The 27313-nt window shown below is 44.9% G+C and overlaps 1 protein-coding gene across 1 annotated transcript in view; it reads right to left on the bottom strand.

Annotated features, from left to right (window-relative positions):
- Positions 1-27313, bottom strand: part of LOC126411337 (uncharacterized) — a 1112707-nt gene that overhangs the window by 161362 nt on the left and 924032 nt on the right. The window contains exon 3 of the mRNA XM_050081360.1: positions 3178-3284. Within this exon, the coding sequence (XP_049937317.1) occupies positions 3178-3284 (107 nt within the window). The remainder of the gene's footprint in view (positions 1-3177; positions 3285-27313) is intronic.

Consider the following 27313-nt stretch of genomic DNA (forward strand, 5'->3'; position numbering starts at 1 on the left):
CAGAGAATGTTATAAAGTGAGTAGGATTCGTTATTAATAGGAAATTGGGCAGAGAGCGAGTTACTGTGGACTTCAGTGATAAGATTGTTCTTATCACATTCGAAAGCAAACCAACACCGACAGTGGCAGCTCAGGTATATATGCCGACGTTGCAAGCAGAAGATGAAGAGACAGAGAAAGTATATGAAGATATTGAACGGGTAATTCAATATGTAAAGGGATATGAAAATCTAGCTATCATGAGGGACTGGAACGCGATCGAAGAGGTAAGAATAGAACAAAGGGTTACAGGAGAATGTGGGTTGGCAGCAGGAATGAGAGAGAAGAAAGAGTATTTGAGTTGTGCAATATATTTCAGATGGTAATAGTGAAGAATTTGTATAAGATTCACAGGAAGAGGAGGTATACTTGGAGAAGAGCTAGAGACACGGTAAGATTCCGTCTGGATTACGTCATGGTCAGAGACAGATTCCGATATCAGCTATCGTAAGGCGTACGCAGGAGCAGATATACACTCAGGCCAAAATTCAGTAACTGTGAAGAGTACGCTGAAGTTTAAGAGAAACAATCGGAAAAATCATTGTGGGATACTCAAAAACTGAGGAATGCTGAGTTCGCTAAGGAAGTGAACACTGCGATAAGGAACACCAAAGTAGGTAGTTCAGTTGAAGATGAGTGGCCATCTCTAAAAAGGACAATCAGAGACATTTGACAGTCAGACATAAGTACAAGGAGCGTAACTCTGAAGAAAGCTTGGGGAACAGAAGAAATACTTCAACTGACGGACGAAAAAAGGAAATACAAAAAGTACAGAGAAAGATCGGAATACACCAATATAAATCGCTTAGGAATGAAGTAAAGAGAAAGTGCAGGGAAGTTAAGGCGAAATGGCTGCAGGAAAAATGTGAAGAAATCGATAAAGAAATGATCGTTGGAAAGACTGACTCATCATATAGAAAAGTCAGAAGAACTTTCAGTGAGATTAAAAGCAAGGGTGGTAACGTGAAGAGTCCGACGGGAATGCCACGTTAATCGCAGAAGAGAGAGCAGATAGGTGGAAAGAGTGCATTGAGGACCTCTATGAGCGGGAGGATTTATCTCATAACATGAAAGAAGAAGAAACAGAAGTCAACAGGCAAGAGATAGGGGATCCAGTATCAGAATCACGATTTAAAAGAGCTTTGGAAGATTTGAGATCAAATAATGTAGACGGTATAGATAACAATGCATTGGAATTTCTAAAATTATTGGGGGAAGTGGCATCCGATCGATTATCCAAGTTGGAGTGTAGAATCTAAGAGATTGATAATGTATCATCAGACTTTCGGAAAAATGTCATCCACACAATTCGGAAGATAGCAAGGGCAGATAAGTGCGACAACTATCGCACAATCAGCTTAACAGATAATGCATTCAAGACGCTAACCAGAAGAACATACTGAATAATGGAAAAGAAAATCAGTTTGATTTTACGAAAGGTAGAGGCACCAGAGAAGCAGTTCTGACGTTGCGATCGATAACAAGACTGGAGAAAGATCCAGGCACATTCGTAGGATATGTCGACCTTAAAAAAGCGTTCGATGATTTAAAATGGTGCAAGATTTTCAAAATTCTGAGAAAAAACTGGACAAGCTATAGGAAAAGAAGGAAGATATACAATATGTAAAATAACTAAGAGCGAGAAATAGGATAGGAAGACCAAAAACGAAGTGCTCAGATTAGAAACAGTATAAGGCAGTAATGTCGTCTTTCGCCCCTATTGTCCATTCTGCACATCGAAGAAGTCATCAAGGAAATAAAAGAAAGGTTCAAATGGATCAAATGGCTCTGAGCACTACGGGACTTAACATCTGAGGTCATCAGTCCCCTAGAACTTAGAACCACTTAAACCTAACTAACCTAAGGACATCACACACATCTATGCCCGTGGCAGGATTCGAACCAGCGACCGTAGCAGTCGCGTGGTTCCGGACTGAAGCGCCTGGAACCGCTCGCCCACAGCGGCCGTCTACAAAAAAAAGGTTCGAGAGTGATACTAAAATTATGGGTGAAATGTTATCAATGACAAGGTTCGCTGATGATATGCCTGTCCTCAGTGAAAGTGACGACGAATTACAGTCGGCCAGGGTGGACGAGCGGTTCTATGCGCTACAGTCTGGCACCGCGCGACAGCTACGGTCGCAGGTTCGAATGCTGCCTCGGGCATGGATGTGTGTGATGTCCTTATGTTAGTTAGGTTTAAGTAGTTCTAAGTTCTAGGGGACTGATGACCTCAGATGTTAAGTCCCGTAGTGCTCAGCGCCATTTGTACCATTTTTAAGAATTACAGGATCTGTTGAATGAGAAAAGAATATGGAGTGAGAGTAAACCAAGAAAAGCAAAAGTAATGAGAAGTATCAGAAATGAGAATAGCAATAAAGTTAACATCAAAATTGATGGTCACGAAGTTCAGAAGTCTACTGGCATCAAATTTAGGCCTCAATTTGAGGATGCAATTTCTGATACAGTACGTTTGTTGCACAGCATTGTAAGGCAGTGAATCATGGACGGTAGGAATATTTGAACAGTAGAGAATCGAAGAGTTTAAGATTCGGTGCTACAGAAGAATGGACTTATAAGAAATGAGGAAGTTCGCTACCGAATCGGTGAAAAAAGGAACGTATGGAAAACACTTCCAAAAAGAAGGGATACGTTGAGAGGACGTGTGTTGAGGCATCAGCGAATAGCCTCCACGGTGATAGCGAACGCTGTAGAGGGTAAGAACTGTAGAGGAGAACAGCAAATAACTGAGGTGCTAGTGCTATTCAGCTTAAGAGGTTGAGGGAGGAGAGAAATTCGTGGTGGGCCGCGTCCAACCAGCCCTCCCGAGTGACTGGACTGTCGGTTCACCCGCAAGATGACCGAAAAACGGAGTTTCTGGCCTCCATGTTGAAACTTAACGCCGGCCGCGGTGGTCTAGCGGTTCAGGCGCTCAGTCCGGAACCGCGCGACTGCTACGGTCGCAGGTTCGAATCCTGCTTCGGGCATGGATGTGTGTGATGTCCTTAGGTTAGTTAGGTTTAAGTAGTTCTAAGTTCTAGTGGACTGATGACCAGAGATGTTAAGTCCCATAGTGCTCAGAGCCATTTGAACCCTTGAAACTTAACGGATGATGTACGAGCTGGACAGACAACGTACCGTTGCGGTGAGGTACCACGTGGAGAGGGCGCGAGGCTGCAGCGTCGCCCCGGCCACCAGCTGGAAGTCGCAGTCGCTGGACCACGAGTGCCGCCTCTTGGCCTCGCCTGTGAACACAAAGATACGGCGCAGCGTTAGCGGCCTCTGGCGGGAACTGAGAGCTGCTGCACTCCTGTACTCATATTGGTTCTCCTTCTGTCACAAATTACAGGATCTTGGGGACTAATAATTTACACGTGATGTATATGCATTTTATATTGTCGGCATAGTAATAAGCGACAATGTCTACTTCACCTTTTTTCCCTTTTGGTTGTATGAGATTTTCTTGTGGCAGTGTGTGGTCGGACTTGGTTGGCTTCAGTTGATCCATTGTTTAAGTGCTTATTTCGTTTTCGCTACTCCAGTGAGAAACTACTGAGTTTGAACGTCTATATTTCCGAATTACTGGTCACACTGACACAACCCGTGAATACGATCGTTTGCAGACTCGTTAGGTATAGCTTACAAGTTACGTGAGCTATGCATTTGTGTGCGCTCCCATACTAATCAGTGGGCGTTCACGACGGTGATCACCGAGCGAGGTGGCGCAGTGGTTAGACACTGGACTCGCATTCGGGAGGACAACGGTTCAATCCCGCGTCCGGTCATCCTGATTTAGGTTTTCCGTGATTTCCCTAAATCGCTCCAGGCAAATGCCGGGATGGTTCCTTTCAAAGGGCACGGCCGACTTCCTTCCCAGTCCTTCCCTAATCCGATGAGACCGATGACCTCGCTGTCTGGTCTCCTTCCCCAAAAAACAACAACAACAACAACAACACGACGGTGATCCCCTCTCCCCCCACTACCGCCGCCCCCTCCCCTACCACACTGGCTGCACAGATACGGACTACACTATTTTGCAAGCACACTACTGGAGGTATTGAAGCTTTGGGCGCGAATAAAACTAGTCGTGCCTACATCTGCCAGAAAGTCTTCAAACGGTGCACCCTCCACCGAAGGGCGAAAGTTCCATTCTAGACATAGTAATAATAATAAAATAATCAGCGGAAAAATGCTCCTACTGTAGCACAAAAAGACGAATATGCTCCTGTTTGTTAAAAGACTGACTGAAAAGCGGAGTACCAGCTGCCTCATTTTACCTTCCTCGGCAAAGTTAAAAAATTTCCCTGAGATTCTGGCATGCGAAAAATCTGTAGTCTTTTTAACATGCAACTTGTCTCTCACACCCACAACGCCTCCCCCCCTCCACCAACAGTAACTTGCTCACGCCCACCAGTCTATTGGTGTAAATCGTTCATACCTGTCCACTCCCACTTGCCCATCTCACTCACTCATTCAGCCCAACTCATTGTCAGAATCTGTTTCTGTCTCTCTAACCGTTACTGTCTCCGGAATCTGCCAGGAAGTTTCATATCAGCGCACACTTAGCTGCAGAGTGAAAATCTCATTCTGGAAACATCTCCCAGGCCAAGCCATGTCTCTGCAGTATCCTATCTTCCAGGAGTGCTAGTTCTGCAGGTTCGCAAAAGAGCTTCTGTGAAGTTTGGAAGGTAGGAGACGAGGTACTGGCAGAATTGAAGCTGAGAGGACTGGTCGTGAGTCGTGCTTGGGTAGCTCAATTGGTAGAGCACTTGTCCACGAAAGACAAAGGTCCCGAGTTCAAGTTTCGGTCCGGCACACAGTTTTAATCTGCCAGAAAGTTTCGTTACTGTTTCCTGTCTTACAGCCACAGTTTACTTCTTTCTGCCCTACTACTACTGTCTTCTCTCGCGCTCACTGTCTCCCTCTTTACTGCTATCTTCTCATTCATTCCTTCCGACTGCTGCTGTCTCATCTCACTTTCACTATCTCTTTTCCTCGTTGTCGTTGTCATAGACTCTCTGGCTCTCACTCACTTCCACTTTCTCTTTATTCCTCACCATCGGCACTGACTCCTTCACCCTTTTCCTAATACTGTTCCATCACTATCAACTCAGTTCCACTGCCACTGGTCTGTCTCTCATACAGCCATTGTCTCCTTCGCTCTTCCTATACCACAACCACTGTCTACTATCTTCCAGTTTTTATAACTTTTTCATCTCTATTCCACTGCCGTCACTGTCTACTGTCTTCCAGTATTTATTACCCTTTCATCTCTTTCTCACTCCTACTCTCTCCTTGCATGCTAAAAATTTTGGGAAATTTTTTTGAAGATACTGAGGGAGATAGAATGAAGCAGCTGGTATCCCACGTTTCAGTCAGAGTCTTTTAATAAATAGGAGCATATTTGTTTTTTTGAGCTCCGATAGGGGCACTTTTCTGCTCATTCCCTTCTTTTTCCTGCTATAGCAGGGTGTGTAACTCAAATGAAAAGAACTTTCTAGCCAGTAAAATCTTGATAGTTTACTTACGCGAAATTGAAATAACGTAAAACTACATAATTCTATTTGTCAGACCGGATTTTGTGTGCAAAAAAATTTTCATGTGCTTCAGTACTAGGGCTTCCAAAAACCCTTCCGATGATAACAGAGACACTTTACAGCATATTTCTCCGTGCTACGTCACTTTATAAATTACGTATTCGCCTCAGCGAATTTTACGTGTAAAAATAGATTAACTTTGAACCTCTACATAAATGAAATGAATAGACATATCAAGAAAATTTTCAATATCGTTCGAGATCGGTGCCTTAGGTATATATCGTAAAAATTACAGTCATTTGCTGTACATAGCCTTCTTGGAAACCTCGGCTCGGTTTTGGTATTCAGAAAGCATGGTTTTGGGGTGTTTCTCGATCCTGGATAAACATTTTTGAAACGGGAATGTAACATTAAAATCTGAGCAATTTGCTGCAGTTATTTATTGTTTAGATTTCGCCTCACACCGGATTTTACGCATGTATTTTATGTATACAAGTGCGGTAAATTATTTCGTAAAGGGATAGAAACATACAGAAAATTTTTAAGGCTGTTAGAGAGTGGGACCCGTGGAATACATCGTAAAAATATCAGCCATTTGCAGTGCATAACCGTTTTAGAATCAGCGGCTCGGTTTTGGTACCCAAAAATCATATTTTTAGAGTTTTCTCAGGAATTGCCCGTGATCTAAATGGTGCCTCCAAAATACCCTTATTAAGGAGCACAGTAGACCACATTTAACGGATTTGCTGCATTTGTCTATGCTGCAGGAACTGTGTGTAGTATTCAAACTGCGACTCTAAAAAAAATGTTCACATGTGTGTGAAATCTTATGGGACTTAACTGCTAAGGTCATCAGTCCCTAAGCTTACACACTACTTAGCCTAAATTATCCAAAGAACAAAGGACTCGAAACTCCGCCGGGACGAGCCGCAGAGTCCATGACTGCAGCGCCGGCCGCAGTGGCCATGCGGATGTAGGCGCTTCAGTCTGGAACCGCGCGACCGCTACGGTCGCAGGTTCGAATCCTGCCTTGGGCATGGATGTGTGTGATGTCCTTAGGTTAGTTAGGTATAATTAGTTCTAAGTTCTAGGGGACTGATGACCTCAGGTGTTAAGTCCTATAGTGCTCAGAGCCATTTGAACCATGACTGCAGCGCCTTAGACCGCTCGGATAATAGCCGCGCGGCAAACTGCGACTCTGTACTGTATGATAGTTACATTAAGACTGTCCTACTGTTGGGTACACAAATGGTTCCAAGCCCAAGGGCTATCGAAAGCACTTGAACCTACCTTTCAATCACCAATAGAACCCTAGGTACGAGGCCCGAAAAAATCGCGTTTTTGTGTTTTGGAAAACATTACGTAGCGCATGCTATTGCATGCATACCGATGATGGTAATAATAATAATAATAATAATAATAATAATAATAATAGTTTACGTTGTAACTGGTGTAGTTAAAAGAAGTTTCCAGTGTAACATACAGTGTGCTGCGGTCTATATTGAGATGTGGCAGTGTTAATACGTACATAACGATTAGGACCGCCATTATTTTGCGTCGTATGTCGTCTCACAAACACACCAACAGCTGGCTGGAGGGGAAGTAGCTGCGATGCTTATCTCGGCAAGTGACAGCGCCGACTGTAATGTAATGTCCGTTCTTGTAGCCTCTGCCGTTTCGTGGGAACCGCAGCAAACAGAGACAAGAAGCTAGAGGTCGTATGTAGCGAGTAATACGACATGGCGTCTTTATCGAAGATCTCCGAGTACTACTTCGGACTGCATTTACGGCGCAAGGCCAGCGACCCATGCTCGGGGATACGCGATAGGAAATCTCGCCGCCAGGGCCCCCAGAAAACACGGCAGACGCGGCTGGCCGGCCGCGGCATTAAATGTCGTGGTTTAGGGTTCCCGACCTCCCGCCGCCTGCGTGAGTCACCGACCTCGCGGAAGCTCGCCGGCTCCCGAGCGTCCCGATGCCCCGCGCGGGTAATCGCGCAGAGGCGAGGGGGCGCCGCCGCGTCACAGCTCAATAGCCCAATCAGCTCGCGCGCCGGCAGTAATAGCACACCAGTGTCCATTCAACGCTGTTTCGCCGTTCCTTCTCCGAAGCACATGTCTGTATATGCTTGCAGACGTTCTGCCGTGTTCCACAGTGGTTCCCAGCAGACATTTCCGACCTCACAAAGGATTAGACACAAAGGAATTACCTACCTTGAAACTTCCTGGCAGATTAAAACTGTGTGCCGGACCGAGACTCGAACTCGAGACCTTTGCCTTTTGCGGGCAAGTGCTCTACCAACTGAGCTACCCAAGCACGACTCACGCCCCGTCCTCACAGCTTCAGTTCTGCCAGTACCTCGTCTCCTACCTTCCAAACTTCGCAGAAGCTCTCCTGCGAACCTTGCAGAACTCAGTCGGTAGAGCACTTGCCCGCGAAAGGCAAAGGTCCCGAGTTCGAGTCTCGGTCCGGCACACAGTTTTAATCTGCCAGGAAGTTTCATATCAGCGCACACCCCGCTGTAGAGTGAAAATTTCATTCTAGAAACAACCCCAAGGCTGTGGCTAAGCCATGTCTCCGCAATACCCTTTCTTCCAGGAGTGCTAGTTCTGCAAGGTTCACAGGAGAGTTTTTGCGAAGTTTGGAAGGTAGGAGACGAGGTACTGGCAGAATTGAAGCTGTGAGGACGGGGCGTGAATCGTGCTTGGGTAGCTCAGTCGGTAGAGCACTTGCCCGCGAAAGGCAAAGGTCCCGAGTTCGAGTCTCGGTCCGGCACACAGTTTTAATCTGCCAGGAAGTTTCATATCAGCGCACACTCCGCTGTAGAGTGAAAATTTCATTCTAAATTACCTACCTTGGCAGCGAGCGGACATTGAGTGAAACCGGCGGGGAAAGATGAAAATTTGTGCCAGGCCAGGATTCGAACCTGGAACTCCCGTGTACTAGGCAGATGCTCTGACCACTTTGCCATCCATACGGATTCAGAAAATATCGTTCTTGTGAAACACAACTAGCTCTTTATACACATGAAGTAATAAGTGCTATTGACAGGGGATGTCAAATTGATGCCATATTTTTTGATTTCCAGAAGGCTCTCGACACCGTTCCTCACAAGCGTCTTCTAATCAAACTACGTGCCTACGGAGTATCGCCTCAGTTGTGCGACTGGATTCGTGATTTCCTGTCAGCAAAGGTCACAGTTCGTAGTAATAAACGGAAAGTCATCGGGTAAAGCAGAAGTAATATCCGGCGTTCCCCAAGGAAGTGTTATAGGCCCTCTATTGTTCCTGATCTATTTTAACGACATAGGAGACAATCTGAGTAGCCGTCTTAGATAGTTTGCAGATGATGCTGTCATTTACCGTCTAGTTAAGTCATCAGATGATCAAAACGACTTGCAAAATGATTAGATAAGATATCTGTATGGTGCGAAGAGTGGCAGTTGACCCTGAATAAAGAAAAGTGCGAATTTATTCACATGAGTACTGAAAGAAATCAGCTAAATTTCGATTACGCGATAAGTCACACAAATCTGAGGGCTGTAAATTCAACTAAATACTTAGGGATTACAATTACAAATAACCTAAATTGGAACGATCACATAGATAATATTGTGGGTAGAGCAAACCAAAGATTGCGATTCATTGGCAGAACACTTAGAAGGTGCAACAGGTCTACCAAAGAGACTGCTTACACTACGCTTGTCCGCCCTATTCTGGAGTACTGCTATGCGGTGTGGGACCCGCATCAGGCGAGACTGACGGATGACATCGAAAAAGTACAAAGAAGGGCAGCTCGTTTTGTATTATCGCGAAATAGGGGGGATAGTGTCACAGACATGATACGTGAATTGGAGTGGCAATCATTAAAACAAAGGCGTTTTTCGTTGCGACGGGATCTTCTCATGAAATTTCAATCACCAGTTTTCTCCTCCGATTGCGAAAACATTCTGTTAGCACCCACCTACATGGGGAGAAATGATCATCATGATAAAGTAAGAGAAATCGGGGTTCGCTCGGAAAAAATTAAGTGCTCGTTTTTCCCGCGCGCCGTTCGAGAGTGGAACGGTAGAGCGACAGCAGAAAGGTGATTCATTGAACCCTCTACCAGACACTTTATTGTGGGTAGCAGAGTAATCACGTAGATGCAGACGGACTACTGTAGCGTGTAGTGCCCCTCGCCCATTATCCTCATTATTCGCAGTATTTAGGCGACTCGCGTCAGTTCGAGACTGGTCTGGATCTACACTGAAGAGATCATTGGTCTTAGTTATATATACGTGGCGTCCGAAAAGAACAGAGACCATTTATGATCCGGCAGCGCCATTGATTTCAATCAATGGCCGCTCGCAGCCAAGGTCTGTAATTTGTTTGTGTCTTAATTCAAAATAGCTGCTGCATCATAAATGATGTTCTTTGGGACGTGTCCGAAAGAACAGACACCACGTGTATGCATTTTCCTTCGAACTTACTTTAATTTTCAAACGTATTCTCCTTGTAACTCCATACACAAACGAAACTGCGAGGACTAGCAGCTACGTCTCTACATGGTCGAGCCCGCGACTTACGAGGACATCTCTCGTACCGTTGTACCAACTTTCCAAAACCCTCATCATTAGAGACAACCTCCTTTGCTAACTGAAAATTTTCTGCGCTGGACTGCAGCCCTCTGTCTGCGCCAAAATATTGTCTTCATAGTCAGCGGTTCATCTGAGCAGAGATGAAAATTAGAGGGAGCCAAATCCGGGCTGTATGGCGGGTGATCATACACTTCCGATTGAAAACGCTGCAGCAGCGTCCTCATTGCCCCATGTCGCAAAACCTGTCAAAATATACATGGAAACGTTGAAAGGAGAAGTCCTATCCAATCCGCCGTATTCTCCACACGTTGCTCTCTCTGACTACCATCTTCTTCGATCAGTGGCATACAATATGGCTGACCAGCACTTCCGATCATATGAACAAGTGAAAAATTGAACCGATTCATGGATCCCCACAAAAGACGTCCAGTTCCTCCGCCACGGGATTCGTAAGCTATCCGAAAGATGGGAGAATGTAGTGGCTAGCGATGGGCAATACTATGAATCATAGTTTTTTTGTAAGTTTTTCACAATAAAGCCCCGAACTTCCAGAAAAAACGGCAGAAGCAAAGTTGTAGACCTGGTAGTAACATTCGTCTGTGGATCACTTTTACAAGGATACTGAAGTTATCATGTTGTTACACTTGAACGACAAAGAAGAATGTAATTCGTGTATTCAGCCATTAATATACTTACAGGTCTGGTTTGACAAGAACTGGGCGGGGCCCAGAACTTGCTTTGATTGATTTAGGGAAAACACCAAAACCTAAATCAAAATGGCCGGATGGAGACTGGAGCCCCCATTCTCTCGAATACAAGGACAATAGATTTAAAATACGAGGGGCGTTCGGGCGTTCAGTAAGTAACGCAGCTCTTTTTTTCTGAAAGCGCGTTGATTTTATTTAGGATTCCAATACACCAAATTATTCCCGCTCTTTTGCCTACAGAAAACTGTTTTTCAACATAATCTCTGTTCAATGCGACGGCCTTACGCCATCTTACAGCGAGAGCCTGTATGGCTGCATGGTACCGCTCTGCTGGTCCAACGTCGGAGCCAACGGTCAACGTCTTGCTTCATCAATAAACTCACCATCGTCCACGTACTGCTTTCTGCGGAATGTATCCTTCATTGGGCCAACCAGATGGAAATCAGAAGGTGCGAGATCCGGGCCGTAGGATGGACGAGGAGGAACAGTCAAGTGAAGTTCTGTGAGCTACTCTCGGGTGCGAAGACTTCGTGAGGCCTCGCGTTGTCATGAAGAAGGAGAAGTCCGTTTGCATTTTTGTGGCGACGAACACGCTGAAGTCGTTTCTGCAATTTCCTTACGATAGCACAGTACACTTCGGAGTTGGTCGTAGCACCATGAAGAAGCCGGCCGCGGTGGTCTCGCGGTTAAGGCGCTCAGTCCGGAACCGCGCGACTGCTACGGTCGCAGGTTCGAAACCTGCCTCGGGCATGGATGTGTGTGATGTCCTTAGGTTAGTTAGGTTTAAGTAGTTCTAAGTTCTAGGGGACCGATAACCACAGAAGTTGAGTCCCGTAGTGCTCAGAGCCATTTTTGAACCATGAAGAAGGGCATCAAAGATAATAACCTTTCCAGAGTCGCAGAAGACCGTCGCCATTTTACCAGCTGAGTGTGCGACTTTGAACTTTTTCGTCGAAGGAGTGGTGGTGTGACGCCACTCCATGGGTTGCCGTTATGTTAACTGTTAGAAGCGATGAACCCATGTCATAAAACCTGTGACGATTTTCTTCAAAAAATTGTTACGACCAGCCTCGCAATGCGCAAGCAGTTCCGCTCAGAAGGTCCTTGGTTGATCTTTATGGTCTTCTGTTAAACAACTTGCTGCAATGATGAGAGACGCCTCGCCCAAAGGTTCCACGTGGATTTGTTCATTGCCAGTTCTCCGTAAACATTCGGGAAGCGCCTGTGAACATCTGCGATGCTCTGGCTTTCGTCAAGAGGAACTCAATGACAGCTCTGCGCTTGTAACGCACCTCCGTTATAGGCGCCATTCTGAATACTGCGTATAGCGCCACCACCTATGATTAACGCCGATGCGATGGGCGAGTCTTACAGTATACATTCTTGAGTAACGCTACCTTATTCAGCAGTTGTCGTCGGTGTTCTTATGGATCTTGCACCGTCCACCGCCACCCGCCGCAGTCATAGGTATAACATCTCGTTTTGTTAGGGTATTTTACTCCGGTTGCTCTTAAATCTCCGTTGGAAGAAAGTGCTCCAAAATTTTGTCGACATAATGACTGTCGATTTAATGTGCGACCGACAATTGTTGGTTGGTCGTTAGTCTGTAAGGACTTGCTACTTCTCCGTAATGGATCGCACACGTGCTTAACTGGATTTAAGTGGGGGGAACGGGCAGGACAGTCCATTCGCGGAAAATAGTCCCGTTCTAAGAGCTCCTGAACCTACGTTGTTAGATGTGGTCGTGCACCCCATCTATACACACGAAGTCAGGGCCGAATGCACTTGGGGAAGGAATGCAACGTCACAATAAAGTCTTGTACGTCCATGCAGCATTATGCCTCCCAACACCATGAGAACTGGTCCACCAAGACGACCTTGATAGACAATGAAATGATAATTAAATCAAGACCCTAAGCTGCCGACAGGCGTTGCTATACATCAACGGGGAGAGTTGAAAAAAATGTGTGCCCCGACCGGGACTCGAACCCAGGGTCTCCTGCTTACATGCCAGACCCTCTATCCATTTTTTTTTTTAGGTGATCACATTTTGCTCTACATTGTTCGTTGAATTTGTTCCAGGCGGACGTCCGATGGCACCCTCACAGGTTCTTCGTTGATCCGTTCACTCAGTTTTTTTATTGCAGAGGGTCGCTAACCCTCTGACCGAACGGCTGGGATGACGAAATTAGAAATTGCGGACACAGCTGTTAAGGTTAATAAGGTGTTGTCTGTTTAAAATAGTTCTAATAATGTGGTTAATCACGAGAGACGTATTTTAAAGGGTCTCAATACCAAGTTAGAGAAGGAGAAAGCAACGGTCATTCGTGCTGACAAGGGGAACACGTCAGTTCTTATATATGACGATGATTACATCAAGAAAACAGAAGAATTTTTTGCAGAAAACGATATTACAGAAATTCACAAAGATCCAACTGATAAGTTTCAGACTAATTTGCGGCGAAAGATTGATAGCACCCAGTTTCTTCTTAACGATTATGAAAAGAATCGCTCAAAATGATGAATGTCAAACTTCCCCAGCGCAGATCTCAAGTTAAGACCCACAAAGATGGAAATCCGGTTCGTCCGATTGTTAACAATATGTCATCACCATGCTATAAATTAATTAAGTTCCTTAATAATAAACTTAAATCAGTTTACACGTTCAATAATTATTTTGGGGTAAAAAACAGTGCTGAGCTAGAGAATGTAATTAAGGATATACATATACCAAATAGGCGACATTAGGATACTTCGATGTAAAAAATTTTTACAGTAATGTCCCAGTAAAAGGAACTATTGACATTATTAGACGCAATCTCCTCTCCCACAACGAGATTAGCACTGCAGAGTGTACAGAACTAAGTGAACTTCTAGATTTTGTCTTAGCTTACAATTTTTTTTTTACCTTTAATGACAAAATTTATTATCAAAAGGACCGGCTTGGGATGGGTAATAGCCCAGCTGGCACTTTAGCAGACATTTTTATCAATGATTTAGAACGTAAATTTTTTGCCAAATATCCACAACTAAAAGATAAAACGATTTATTACAAACGGTATGTCCATGAAATTTTATTACTGATAGAAGGTGACACCAGTGAGGTCAACACATTTGCCCAAGCAATAGGTAACATGCAGCCCAAAATAACTTTCACCACTGAAATAGAAGAAGATAGCGCTATTAAATAACCATGATCTCACTATTAAGAAAGTTAATAACAAACAGAAGTTTTCGATTTTTAGGAAACCAACTTGTACAGACAGTATCATCAATGCCAGTTCAGGCCACCCTTTCCGATACAAAAAAACTTTCTTCACTGCCATCTGAGCCACCGAGGGCATAGAGGATAGTGCGACTGCAGGGATTTATCCCTTGCACGCTCCCCGTGATACCCATATTCCTAACTTAGTGTTCACACACTACACTCGTAGTGCCCCTGCCCATTACACTCATTACTCGCATTAGACAACTTTACCGAGTTCCGTAAGAGTTCGGGCAATGCATGTGCATCCGCACAGAAGACGGTCAATGGCCGGTTAGCCTTAACTATACGAAGATGGTATCTGTTCTTTCGTACTTAGGGATTACAATTACAAATAACCTAAATTGGAACGATCACATCGATAATATTGTGAGTAGAGCAAACCAAAAAATGTGATTCATTGGCAGAACACTTAGAAGGTGCAACGAGGATACTAAAGAGACTGCGCCGGCCGCGGTGGTCTCGCGGTTCTAGGCGCACAGTCCGGAACTGCGCGACTGCTACGGTCGCAGGTTCGAATCCTGCCTCGAGCATGGATGTGTGTGATGTCCTTAGGTTAGTTAGGTTTAAGTACTTCTAAATTCTAGGGGACTATGACCACAGATGTTAAGTCCCATAGTGCTCAGAGACATTTGACTAAAGAGACTGCTTACACCACGATGGTCCGCCCTATTCTGGAGTACTGCTGCGCGGTGTGGGATCCGCATCAGGTGGGACTGACGGATGACATTGAAAAAGTACAAAGAAGGGCAGCTCGTTTTGTACTATCCCGAAATAGGGGAGATAGTGTCACAGACATGACACCTTAATTGGAGTGGCAATCATTAAGACAAAAGCGTTTTTCGTTGTGACGGGATCTTCTCATGAAATTTCAATCACCAGTTTTCTCCTCCGATTGCGAAAACATTCTGTTGGCACACGCCATCATAGGGAGAAATGATCATCACGAAAAAATAAGAGAAATCAGGGCTCTCACAGAAAAATTTAAGTGCTCGTTTTTCCCGCGCGCCGTTCGAGAGTGGAACGGTAGAGAGAGAGAGCTTGAAGGTGGTTCACTGAACCTTCTGCCAGGCACTTTATTGTGAACAGCAAAGTATCATGTAGATGTAGATCTTCATATTGATAGACAATGTTCCAGGGTGCATTAAATGTTCCCACCTCTTGCCATATGAGGATACGCCCAAAATTGTCGATGATGATGGTTTTGGTGACACCGGTGTTGTAATGGGGAATCGGGAGGGGGGGGGGGGGGGAGGCATAATGCTGCGCCGGCGAACTGACCTCAAAATATCTGAACATGGTACAATCAACGGTCAACGTTACTGTGGCACTGTGCTCGTTTCTCACGTGCGTCTTCCCAGCGTTGCGTTCTGCCCTGGCTTAGTTTTTATAGATGACAATGAGGGATCGCAGAGAAGCAGGGGTGGAGGAGCTCTTATAACGATAGGATATTCGGCGAATGGACTGACCTGCCTGTTCCCCCGGCTTAAGTCACATTGAGAACGAGTGCGATGCTATGGTAAGATATATCGCACACGTCCACATGCGTCAACGACCATTCAGCACCTGTCAACCACGATGATGGAGGAATAGAACGCCCTGGCACAAAAACTTCTTGCCAACCTTATCGTTGTGGCCTGTGTGGAAGCAGGGGGGGGGGGGGGTTGTTTGGGAAGGAGACCAGACAGCGAGGTCATCAGTCTCATCGGATTAGGGAAGGACTGGGAAGGAAGTTGGCCGTGCCCTTTCAAAGGAACCATCCCGGCATTTGCCTGGAGCGATTTAGGGAAATCACGGAAAACCTAAATCAGGATGGCCGGACGCGGGATTGAACCGTCGTCCTCCCGAATGCGAGTCCAGTGTTTAACCACTACGCCACCTCGCTCGGTGTGGAAGCAGGCATTGGCGTCCACACACACACACACACACACACACACACACACACACACACACAACACACACACACAATTAACAACCACATCCCGCCTTTTGTATTGCCCAAAGACCATCATGAATCGCGTTGCTTTCAGTGTAATTATGGTCTTTCAATAAAAGCGTTATTACTGTTCGTGTCAGTGAGTATTTATTTCATTTAACTTCTGTTCTATACTGTATCAGGTCTTTCTGTGTATGGTCCAAGTTTCTTCGAGCTATGTTACACGGCAGTGACATCATGCGCAAGCTACTTTCGTCCTTAGGTTTTGCACAATAGTGCATTTATCAGCTGATAACCTAAGAAAACTGCCACAACCACTTTACCTCGCCACCGACACAGGAGGAAAACGCCTCTGCTTCCTACAAGCTGGAGGCCCTCACCGTATGCAGCGACCAAGACCGCGTTCGTTAACTGGACTGTCTCGCGCGGCGCTCAGACAATGGGCTACGACGTTGCTTATCAACGCCGCTGCCGACAATGGACAGCGTTCTGAGCGCGGACCTCGACGTCGAGGAATGCGAATTACCGCCTTTATCTGCGGCAGTCGCCGGGGAAAGCACTTGGCGCTGTTTCTCTCCGACCAGCCGTGTAGGGCAGGGAATGCGCAAGCGCCGGAACAGTAGCCACGGCGGCGAGTCGTACTTTTTTGTGGAGGTCCTTGCACATTAAAACCTGAGCTGATTGCTACCTAGCATAAGTACACCAGCGCAAAATCGCACAGACATTTATATCTACGTTTTGGACAATAATGTCAGTATCTTACGTAGCCTTTTCTAGCTAATATTGAGCTTTATATTCGTTAGTTACTACGGACGATAATAGAGGTTTCCGATCTCAACGTGTTAGTCTCCTGCTAGCACTTTTGGGTAATTTCCAAGAATGATTGCTTATCGAAGTCGCGGGGTCCGAACGATGCATATGGCACGTGCGATTGTACATCGATCATGCGACTCTGGTGGCGGGCGTTATGAGTATGTTTACGGTGGTCACTACAGCAACGACGAAAGAAGAGCGTTACAAAAATACTTGTAATTACAAAGGTCATCATCATATGAATGTCCACGTGATGTGAACGCTACGGGAACAATTCCCTTTTGGCCATAGCCTGCGTAAACTCTGCCAATATCACGCAAAAATATGGGTAGAGTGTCACTTGCATTAACTTTTCCCTGCAAACGCAACTTGTGGAAACAGAGGTACTGAAACAAGTATAGTTCGTCTCTTTGTCCTGGACTCCCTTCTCTTTTAATGGAAGACTTCACAGATTTGCATAGCCGCTCGATGTTCTGCGTGTGCACACTAGGGTTACCCGAAGACACGCTCTACAGAGTAGTTGATGAACTCGTGGTCGAATCCTTCTGCTTTGAGTGTCCTGCAGGACTGAAACCCGTCTGTAATGATTTTAATACCAGGCAGTATGCAGTGCTTTATCAGACCCACTACAGTGACCTTGTCTCGGGGCAATACTCTCACAACGAAACACTTCCGGGACTCTCGTTCTATCCCACCGAATTCCCAAATATGTTCGATTTCACTCTTTGAAGGTCGTCCACTTTCCTTCTTCCTTCTTGTTGTGTGAGATTCGTCCACTTCAACAACCTTACTCGGTCCACCAATAGGCTCCTAGTGCGACTAGAGCACGCGTACGGGATAACCCTCTTTTTCGCCGAAAATCAAACTCTTTATATTTTTAGTTTCAATCACTTAAATGAGAGATACAGTTACTAATAATAAACTGTCTGAGTATACGCTGCTCTGCAAAACCCGAAATATTCACCCATGGTAGTGGCAGATAAGTCAGTTTCCGATGCTGTTACTTGCAAGGTGCAGTCTCGAATCCAGCAAGGTAGAAGAATTACGCTGGTACGGATGGATAATTTGGAAGAGTCGAACCATGTAATCTTCCCGGTACTCGTTCGTTTTGTGACGGTATTTCAGCATCGAAACTCTTCTTACAAAGCTTTACACACTTCGCACCACCACGATCTACGCGGTCCTTCCTTTCCTCGTCCGGTAGTACTCCATATTTGCTACAAAAAGTGAAAAAATTTTCTACGCTGGATAAGAATGGAATTAGATTTTTCCATGTGAGAGAATCTGCAGAAGAAACGTCAAGAACGCCAGGCATCCCACTCACTACCGACATAAATCGTCTGGGTTTCCATAGCGACTCACAAATAATTCGTGGAGGTATGTAACTTAGAGCAACTAAGGGAACGACGGAAAACAGATAAAAATGATGATCACAAATAATTGGTCATAACGCCCACCACCAGTTGCATGATCGATCTACAATCGCACGTTCGATATGTATCGTTTGGACCCCGCGACTTCGATAGACAATCATTCTTGGAAATTACCCGCATTTGTGTTAAGGAACACACTGAGGAGCCAAAACAATAAAACGCCTGTTTAATAACGTGTGGTTCAAATCTGGAACGCTAAACAACAGCGATTCTGCGTGGGATCGAGTCGACCAGTCACTGGTACGTTTCGGGAGGTATGTGGTCCACGTTACGAAATTCCCGTAAATTATGGGTCGCCGGTTTATGGGCACAGTACTGACGACCGACAGCGCCCCACATGTATTCCAGCGGGCTCAGATCGGATTAATTTGGTGGTCTTAAGTTCACTATCATGTTCCTCAAATCACGGTAACACGATTCTGGCCTTGCGAAGTGGACAGTAGCCCTGCAGGAGCCGGCCGCTGTGGCCAGCGGTTCTAGGCGCTTCAGTCCGGAACCGCGCGATCTCTACGGTGGCAGGTTCGAATCCTGCCTCGGGCATGGATATGCATGTTGTCCTTAGGTTAGTTGGGCTTAAGTAGTTCTAAGTCTGGGGGACTGATGATCTCAGGTGTTGAGTCCCATAGTGCTCAGAGACATTTTGAGCCCTGCAGGAGGTGCCATCGCCGTCCGGGAAGACATCAGGCATGAAGGGATGCAGGTGGTCCACAACAATGTTCACGCAGTCCACAACTGTAATGGTGTCTTCGACTACTAAGACAGGTCCCATGGCAGTCCAGATGAATGTCGCCCATAGCATAACACTGCCCCCATTAGGCTGCGTCCTTGGCGTAGTGCCTGTTCCGTCTGATCCGACCAGGCGACACACTGCCAGTGATGGAAGGTCCCATCTCCGTGGTGCCGTCCCAGGTGCAATGTAACTGACGACGTCGTGGGTCAGTATGGGAACACGTAGCGGTCGCCTGTTGTGAAGCCCCATACTCTACAAAGTGCCCCGAATAGTGTGCTCCAAATCACTTGTACCTGCGCCGGCATTCTACCAGATATGCCACAGATCGCCACCTTTCCTCCTTTACAGAGAGGACAAGGTTCCTGCTGCCACGTTGTATGATAAGATGTGGACATCCAAAAACACCTTGTTGCTAACTGATAGTTTCACCTTGAAGGGTCCCCTTAGAAAAATTAATGAATTACTGTGCTGATAAACCTCTTAAATTATTTGATTTTCAAACAGCTGAGCAGAACTGAACGTACTCAGACATTTCGCTCTTCACCTACTCTGATCAAGACCAAACTGACACACAGTATTTTTAGTGCAACGCAATCTGACTTTCAATAATCCCTACAAAAGAATGGCCCTGAATAACAATAACCTATACCTTTCACGAATCACTTACCTCACAAAAATCTTCGTTACTCGAACTACTGCAATACAACGAGCGCCAATACTGCCAACTAAATAAGAGATTCAAACTACTGAAGGCACTAACTACTGATAGGCATAGTTAGCAAATGAAAGATTTTGATAGAGAACAAACAATGTATTTACCTTAATAGTGTCCAAAAGTCATAATATATATAGCAGTTCATGACATCCAGTCTTACAAATTTACTGTCTCTGATGGACACACGTCCAGATCATCCGCTCTCAAAACTCCGCCATCTCTCTCCCCACATCCACCACTGCTGGCGGCTCAACTCCAACTGCGCAACGCTACGCGCTGTTAACAGTCAACTGCCCAACACTACAATAGCATATACTCCAACAATGCAAACCAACCACAGCCTTCACACAGCACAGTCAGTGATTTTCGTATAGAGCGCTACGTGGCGTTACCAACATAAAAACCTAAACAGCCTACTTACAACCTTCCTTCAAGCACTTTCCGTGGAGGCTCAAGACAGTGGTGCGCGAACAGCAGATCAGCTTCACTGTTACCGAGATGCTCATTCCCAATCGGTCCATAACAATGTGGTCTTTGTGAAACTCGCTTATGTCAGTGGTTGCCTTACTTTGTATCCCGTATCGCTACTAGTGTGATTGCACGTTCGTCTCTGTTCCGCTTATATACCTTCCTTACCGCATCACCTGCCCGAACCGTACTCAGGAGTCTTTGTCTCCCGAAGGGTAGTGTTTAAAACGTTTCGTCCCACCAGTGTAGCGTCGGGCATGCGAACCAAAGTAATCGCCGTTCCTCTGTGTGGCACTCATTATGGCATGACCAGATTTGTTGGACACCACACTCAGAGGACATGGCTGCCAGCAGAGAGAGGTGGCTTCCGAACAAGTACACAATGCTGCCAGAGTGTTTTCCAGAAAACGACTTGGATTTCTATGATAGGCATTTATTTTTCGGTAAGGCTCACATGCTCCTTAACTACATACAACGCTTGTAATATAAAAAAAACCTAACAGAATCACTGTAATTTGTTAAGCCATTTTACGCATATACGATCATTTCTCTCTGGCAAAACTTATTTTAATACGTAAACAGTCATATTTGTTATATTTTCACTTTCCCCAGAGGCAAAGAAATTTTCTCATGCCATTTCTTTCTCCTTTTTCAGTTTCTCAGATTGGCGCATTCACTTTGTTTCCTGAAAATGGTAAACATTTATCTCTCCACCCCCCCCCCCCCCCCTATTTCGTTTGAATTGGTAATATGGACTTTATACTTACACAAGAGAGAGTTTCTGTAGCCTATTGTTGCTTTATAAGCAAGTAGTGGCTTAAGCCATCCTCGACGCTGCACAGCGGAGAAGTATCTCATTCTGTTGTTCAGTCTTGATGAAGTTGGATGTGTGTGCAGAATAATTCATAGAGAAATGTATAAAATGAAGCAAAGTATTCAAGTAAAATGACAACAACTCGTTTCTCGGCGAGAAAGTATTTTCGATTGATCGTAAAAAAAACTGTGTAGTAAACAGTGTGAAGTAGGAGTAATTGCAGAGAATTCATTTACCTTTTAGCAGTATGTCGGAACAGAAAAACACAAACGCGAAGTGCAACGAATTGAAACTGGAAAAACACCACAGCAAATACTGCTAGGGGAAACCCGCCATTCTTGTTTACCATTTTCTAATGTGCGTGTGTGAAATCTTATGGGACTTAACTGCTAAGGTCATCAGTCCCTAAGCTTACACACTACTTAACTTAAATTATCCTAAGGACAAACACACACAGCCATGCCCGAGGGAGGACTCGAACCTCCGCCGGGGACCAGCCGCACAGTCCATGACTGCAGCGCCTTAGACCGCTCAGCTAATCCTGGGCGGCCTACCATTCTCTGAACAGCATTGTACAGCTTTCTTTTGTGCTGACATTCCCTTAAGTGAACTGAACTATCCAAAATTTCGTGAATTCTTAAAAAAAAAAAAATACACAGGCAAAGCTCTTCTATTTTCTTACACATTAAGAAAAGACTTCATCAGTCGAAGCTATGAGAAAAGAACGCAACAAATCAGACAAAGGGTTGTCAATAAAAAAATGTGGGCATCAATTGATGGAACAACAAACTCTAAGGCAAGAAATACTACAAATGTAATTGCGGGAATTTTGGAAGAACAAGGTCCTGGCGAAAAGTTTCTAATAAACTGAACGTTTAGAAAAAGAAATTTTGCACGATTAGTAAACTGTTTGACAGATTTATTGATACCGTGGAGCCCGAAGGCGTTAAAAATGATAATTTTCTACTCTGCGTAACGGATGCTGTGCATTATATGACGAAAGCTCCTGATTCACTAAAAGCATTATACAGTAAAGTGGTGCCTGTGACTAGTTTAGCTGATGCCTTACACAGAATTGTAGAAGCTATTTATAGTAAATTCAGTAATACTGACAAATTTATTGGGGGTCAAGGGGGTATTTTTCTGATATTTTATACGTAATCGTTAATAATTGAGGCGAACAAAGTTGTTTTTCTTATAATTTTAGAAAAGTCCTGTTTACCTGAGTTCTAGGCGCTTCAGTCTGGAACCGCGTGACCGCTACGGTCGCAGGTTCGAATCCTGCCTCGGGCATGGATGTGTGTGATGTCCTTAGGTTAGTTAGGTTTAAGTAGTTCTAAGTTCTAGGGGACTGATGACCACAGATGTTAAGTCTCATAGTGCTCAGAGCCATTTGAACCTTTTTTTGTTTAACTGAATAGTTGTTCAACATTTAGATGCTTCTTTGTTTCTATAACAACCTTTTCTTACTTGCGGTTTCTAGTAAATTTTCAATCTTTTCAATTTCTAAAATAACCTTTCCTTCTTTCTTTAGGTTCAGTGGGACGCAGAAGACGCTCGCGCGGAGTTCCGGACCCTTAGTGTTTGTAGATTGTTTCGTGACAGTGCGAAACCAGTATTTACTCGCGCGCGCGGTTTCTGAAATTTTAAGAAGAAGGCTACACCATCTGGCGATGCTGGACAGTTTTTACTGCGAAATATTGTGGAGGTACTAAAACAAAATCCGACGGTAAGCCCGAGAAGCGTATTTAAAACCAGTGCGCCGGGAAAGCCTTAAGGGACATATTATTAATATTATTTATTTTACGATATGCCTCACAAACAGAAGTCTGATTTAACGTACCGCTGTAAGAGAGCTCAAGTTGCGAAAATAACTCACACTCTGTAAATGTCGCAGCAGTCTCATAACAAAACTACGACATGCGAGCACAGCCGCGTGTAGCAACTAGTAGACCTAGAACACTACACTGTCCAGCCACATTAATGCGAGCACCTGTCAAAAGCCTAAATAACCACCTTTTGCAGGGCGGACCGCTGCGAGATGCTCAGGGAGAGAGTCAGTGACGTTCTGGAATGTACCGACAGGGATGAGGAGCCACGCCGACTCAGTCTTCAACCACTCGATAGAGGTGGTCCCATAGATTCTCGCGGGTCCCGTCATTGACAAGGGAAACTCCCCATCTCAGTGGCCCATCGGACAGCCCATCAAAAACTGAACACAGATCAAGAACGAAAACAGGAAGAAGGTGTGGTGTCACCGCCAGACACCACATTTGCTAGGTGGTAGCCTTTAAATCGGCCGCGGTCCGTTAGTACATGTCGGACCCACGTGTCGCCACTATCAGTGATTGCAGACCGAGTGCCGCCACACGGGATGTCTAGTCTAGAGAGACTTCCTAGCACTCGCCCAGTTGTACAGCCGACTTTGCTAGCGATGGTTCACTGACAAATTACGCTCTCATTTGCCGAGACGATAGTTAGCATAGCCTTCAGCTACGTCATTTGCTACGACCTAGCAAGGCGCCATTATCATTTGCTATTTATCTTGTGATGCATGTACCGTCAGACCGATGTTCACCAATTATGGATTAAAGTTAAGTAGTTCAGAAGCTACGTACTTTTTTTACTAGACTCAACTCCTTTAACTGTTCCAGACCTCACGCCAGCCTGCGTGAGCTTAAACGCGTGCCTTTCGGCTACCTCATAGTGGCTTGGCTGTCTTGCCAAGTCACAACAAAAGGTGTACTGGAATGTGAAAAAAAAGCAAATTAGAAACAGTGAATGGTCCAAGAAAAAGAAGGGCAATATAGTGGAGCCGGGAAAAGAACTGGTCTCGTGGTTACTGTGTTGGATTGCCAAGCGGGCGAGCCCCGTTCAAGCCTCCGTGGTGCCAATTATTATTACTTTTTTTTTTCGCTGTTCGCTTCATTAAAATTTGTGTCTGTGTCGTGGTGTAACGTCCGCTTGCAACAGCAAGCAACCTATGACAGTTGATTCTGCACAACTACTCTGTTGGCAGCCGAAAGGAAGTAACTTTCGAATGGGAACCGCAAACGTTTGATGATAAGGTGACAAGTCAAGGGAATCCTCCACCGAAAAACACGTCTGGTGTGTCATACACGGCATTGGTGACAATACGTGTGTCATATGGCAGGAATACGTTGCCGACGCACCTAAGATGTGTACGACTGGTAAGTGAGTGAGATATGCCTCGTAGCCCGATATAGGTGTTCCTCTGAATGTGATTGTGATCACTCCCAAGGAAATGATGAAAACATAATAATTTGTCACATGAGCTGAAACAAATGAACGCAAAAGTTTCACAATCACAGAGTTTCTCTGTGCCCTGTTAAAACATATGTTTTTAACGTTTTTGGAGTTGCGTGGCGTTTTGGAAGTCTTGACTCTTGATGCCTTTGTTGTAGCATTTGTTGTTTCCGTTTCTGTGAGACGTAGATATGGTACCTCGTGTGACTGTAGGTCACATAAATATTGACATTTTTATCGGTTGTAAACCGTAGTTAACGTATTTTACGAATATAATTAGTATAAAAGATACAGTTAATGTTCTTGAAACAACTGATATGCAGCGATAATTTAAGAGTAACGTGTTTATTTAAAAGATGTCTATGAAAACAAAAAAAAAGATCGTAAAGAGACGCGATTGTACGGCCGAGGAGGAAGGACGTACTTTGTGGTACACACACTGTTTTGTTACGCGATATGGAAGGCAGCCACTGAGCGGCTACACATATTTTGTGTACGTTATTCGGTATTCTGCCAAAATAAACGAATTATTGTTATCACAAAATGAATTTCCTTGTAATAGTTGTCACCTCAAATGGTCGCAGCGGCTAATTATTTTTAATAAGCATCTTTTCAGTAATTTGCGCTGCGGGAAGCTCATCTTCTGATGCAGCCTCTGGTCGGCCATTACGCGCCGAAGTATTAATTTATTATTTAAAAGTGTTAACAGTAACTGTAAATGCGACAGATTTCGTTGTAAGAACCTTTCTAAATTGGAACAGATAATTAATTTACGTTAAAGTTCATTTTTTTAAATTATACAGATTCCAAGTCCGCAGCTCGTGGTCTTGCGGTAGCGTTCTCGCTTCCCACGCACGGCGTCCCGGGTTCGATTCCCGGCGGGGTCAGGGATCTTTCCTGCCTCGAGATGACTGTGTGTTGTTGTGTCGTCTTCATCATCATCATTCATCACCATTACGGTAGGAGGAAGGCAATGGCAAGCCACCTCCGATAGGACCTTGCCTAGTACAGTGGTGCGGGTCTCCCGCATCGTCCCCTACGCTCCTCGGAGTATGGGACCTCAACATCATCATCATCATCATCACAGATTCCATGTGTTTTATCTTGGCCGCACCAGTTAACGGCAACTATATTTTAGTTATCACGTTCAAAATCTAAAGTTGGTACGTGAATAACAGCGGCCCTTCAAGAACCCGTCTCATATTTACTTATGCACGTAAGTAAAAGTGATAAGAAAAGACAATATCCCTGAGAGAAAGAATGATGCACTAACAAGAGAAAAATTCATGCTGATAAACTAAATAAAATAAATATTACATATATAATTTTTTTATTTATAACATAACAAATGTCAACAACGTAACACTCGCCTGCTCTCATTATTCATCACATTTAGTTGTGACGGTAACGTATTCTTACCACATGGTTCAAAAATGGCTCTGAGCACTATGGGACTTAACTGCTGAGGTCATCAGTCCCGTAGAACTTAGAACTACTTAAACCTAACTAACCTAAGGACATCACACACATCCATGCCCGAGGCAGGATTCGAACCTGCGACCGTAGCGGTCACGCGGTTCCAGACTGAAGCGCCTAGAACTCAGTTAAACAGGACTTTTCTAAAATTATAAGAAAAACAACTTTGTTCGCCTCAGTTATTAACGATTACGTATAAAATATCAGAAAAATACCCCCTTGACCCCCAATAAATTTGTCAGTATTACTGAATTTATTATAAATAACTTCTACAATTCTGTGTAAGGCATGAGCTAAACTAGTCACAGGCACCACTTTACTGTATAATGCTTTTAGTGAATCAGGAGCTTTCGTCATATAATGCACAGCATCCGTTACGAAGAGTAGAAAATTATCATTTTTAACGCCTTCGGGCTCCACGGTACCAATAAATCTGTCGAACAGTTTACTAATGGTGCAAAATTTCTTTTTCTAAACGTTCAGTTTATTAGAAACTTTTCGCCAGGGCCTTGTTCTTCCAAAATTCCCGCAATTACATTTGTAGTATTTCTTGCCTTAGAATTTGTTGTTCCATCAATTGATGCCCACATTTTTTTATTGACAACCCTTTGTCTGATTTGTTGCGTTCTTTTCTCATAGCTTCGACTGATGAAGTAGCACCTAGAACCGCTCGGCTACTCCCCTTACCAAATGACTCATACGCATAACCAATGTGTAGTACGACAACTGCCAAGACTGCAGAAAGAGAACAAACATTTTAATGACCGGATGGACGATTCATAATGTTTTGAAAGTAAAATAAAATGAAATAAATGGTACGAGGGAGTTCTGAACACGGCATGACGGCTTACCCGCGACGCTGTTGCTGTTTGAGGCTGCTCTTTATTGCACTTTTTGTTGTTGGACCGTTCACTGTTTCTATTTTGCTTTTTTTCACAGTTCAGTACACCTTATTCCTGTATGCATGCTTGATCTGTGTTCAGTTTCTGGCGGGTCATCTTACCACTAACTCTGAGCGGGGAGCGATGGGGAGCTTCCCTGGGGAGTGAAGGGCACGGCGCGGTCCCCGGCCAGCGCGCAGCCAGACAAACAGGCGGAGCGCAGCGCAGCTAATTGAGACGACGTGTGCGGCGCTAATTGGCGCCTGGCAGCGAGGCGGCGGTCGCCTCTACGGCCGGCTGGCAGCGCACGAGGCCTGGCCGGCGGAGGGCGCGTGACAGCCGCCAGTAAGGCAGCACACTTCATGGAACGCGTCCGTCTCCAGCCACGGCAGCCGCTTACCACGCTACCAGACGTTCTCGGAAGCAAGGGAAGACGCGCCCCTACTTAACGGGCCACTCAGCTGCACGACGGCCGACAGCAGTCTCATGTCAAGACTACTCCCACCCAATTAATAGCCGCACTGGACAAGAAATAAGTCTACTCCCAGCTGACGTCTCACTAATAACGCCTCGGTCCCCGAGAATGGCTTCTCCATGTTTGCCTTATCCTGCAGTGGTGTAAAGTTTGGTTTTGCTTTAACTTCTGTCCACGT

Source organism: Schistocerca serialis, chromosome 1, assembly GCF_023864345.2.
Source record: "Schistocerca serialis cubense isolate TAMUIC-IGC-003099 chromosome 1, iqSchSeri2.2, whole genome shotgun sequence".
Classification (NCBI taxonomy): Eukaryota; Metazoa; Arthropoda; class Insecta; order Orthoptera; family Acrididae; genus Schistocerca; species Schistocerca serialis.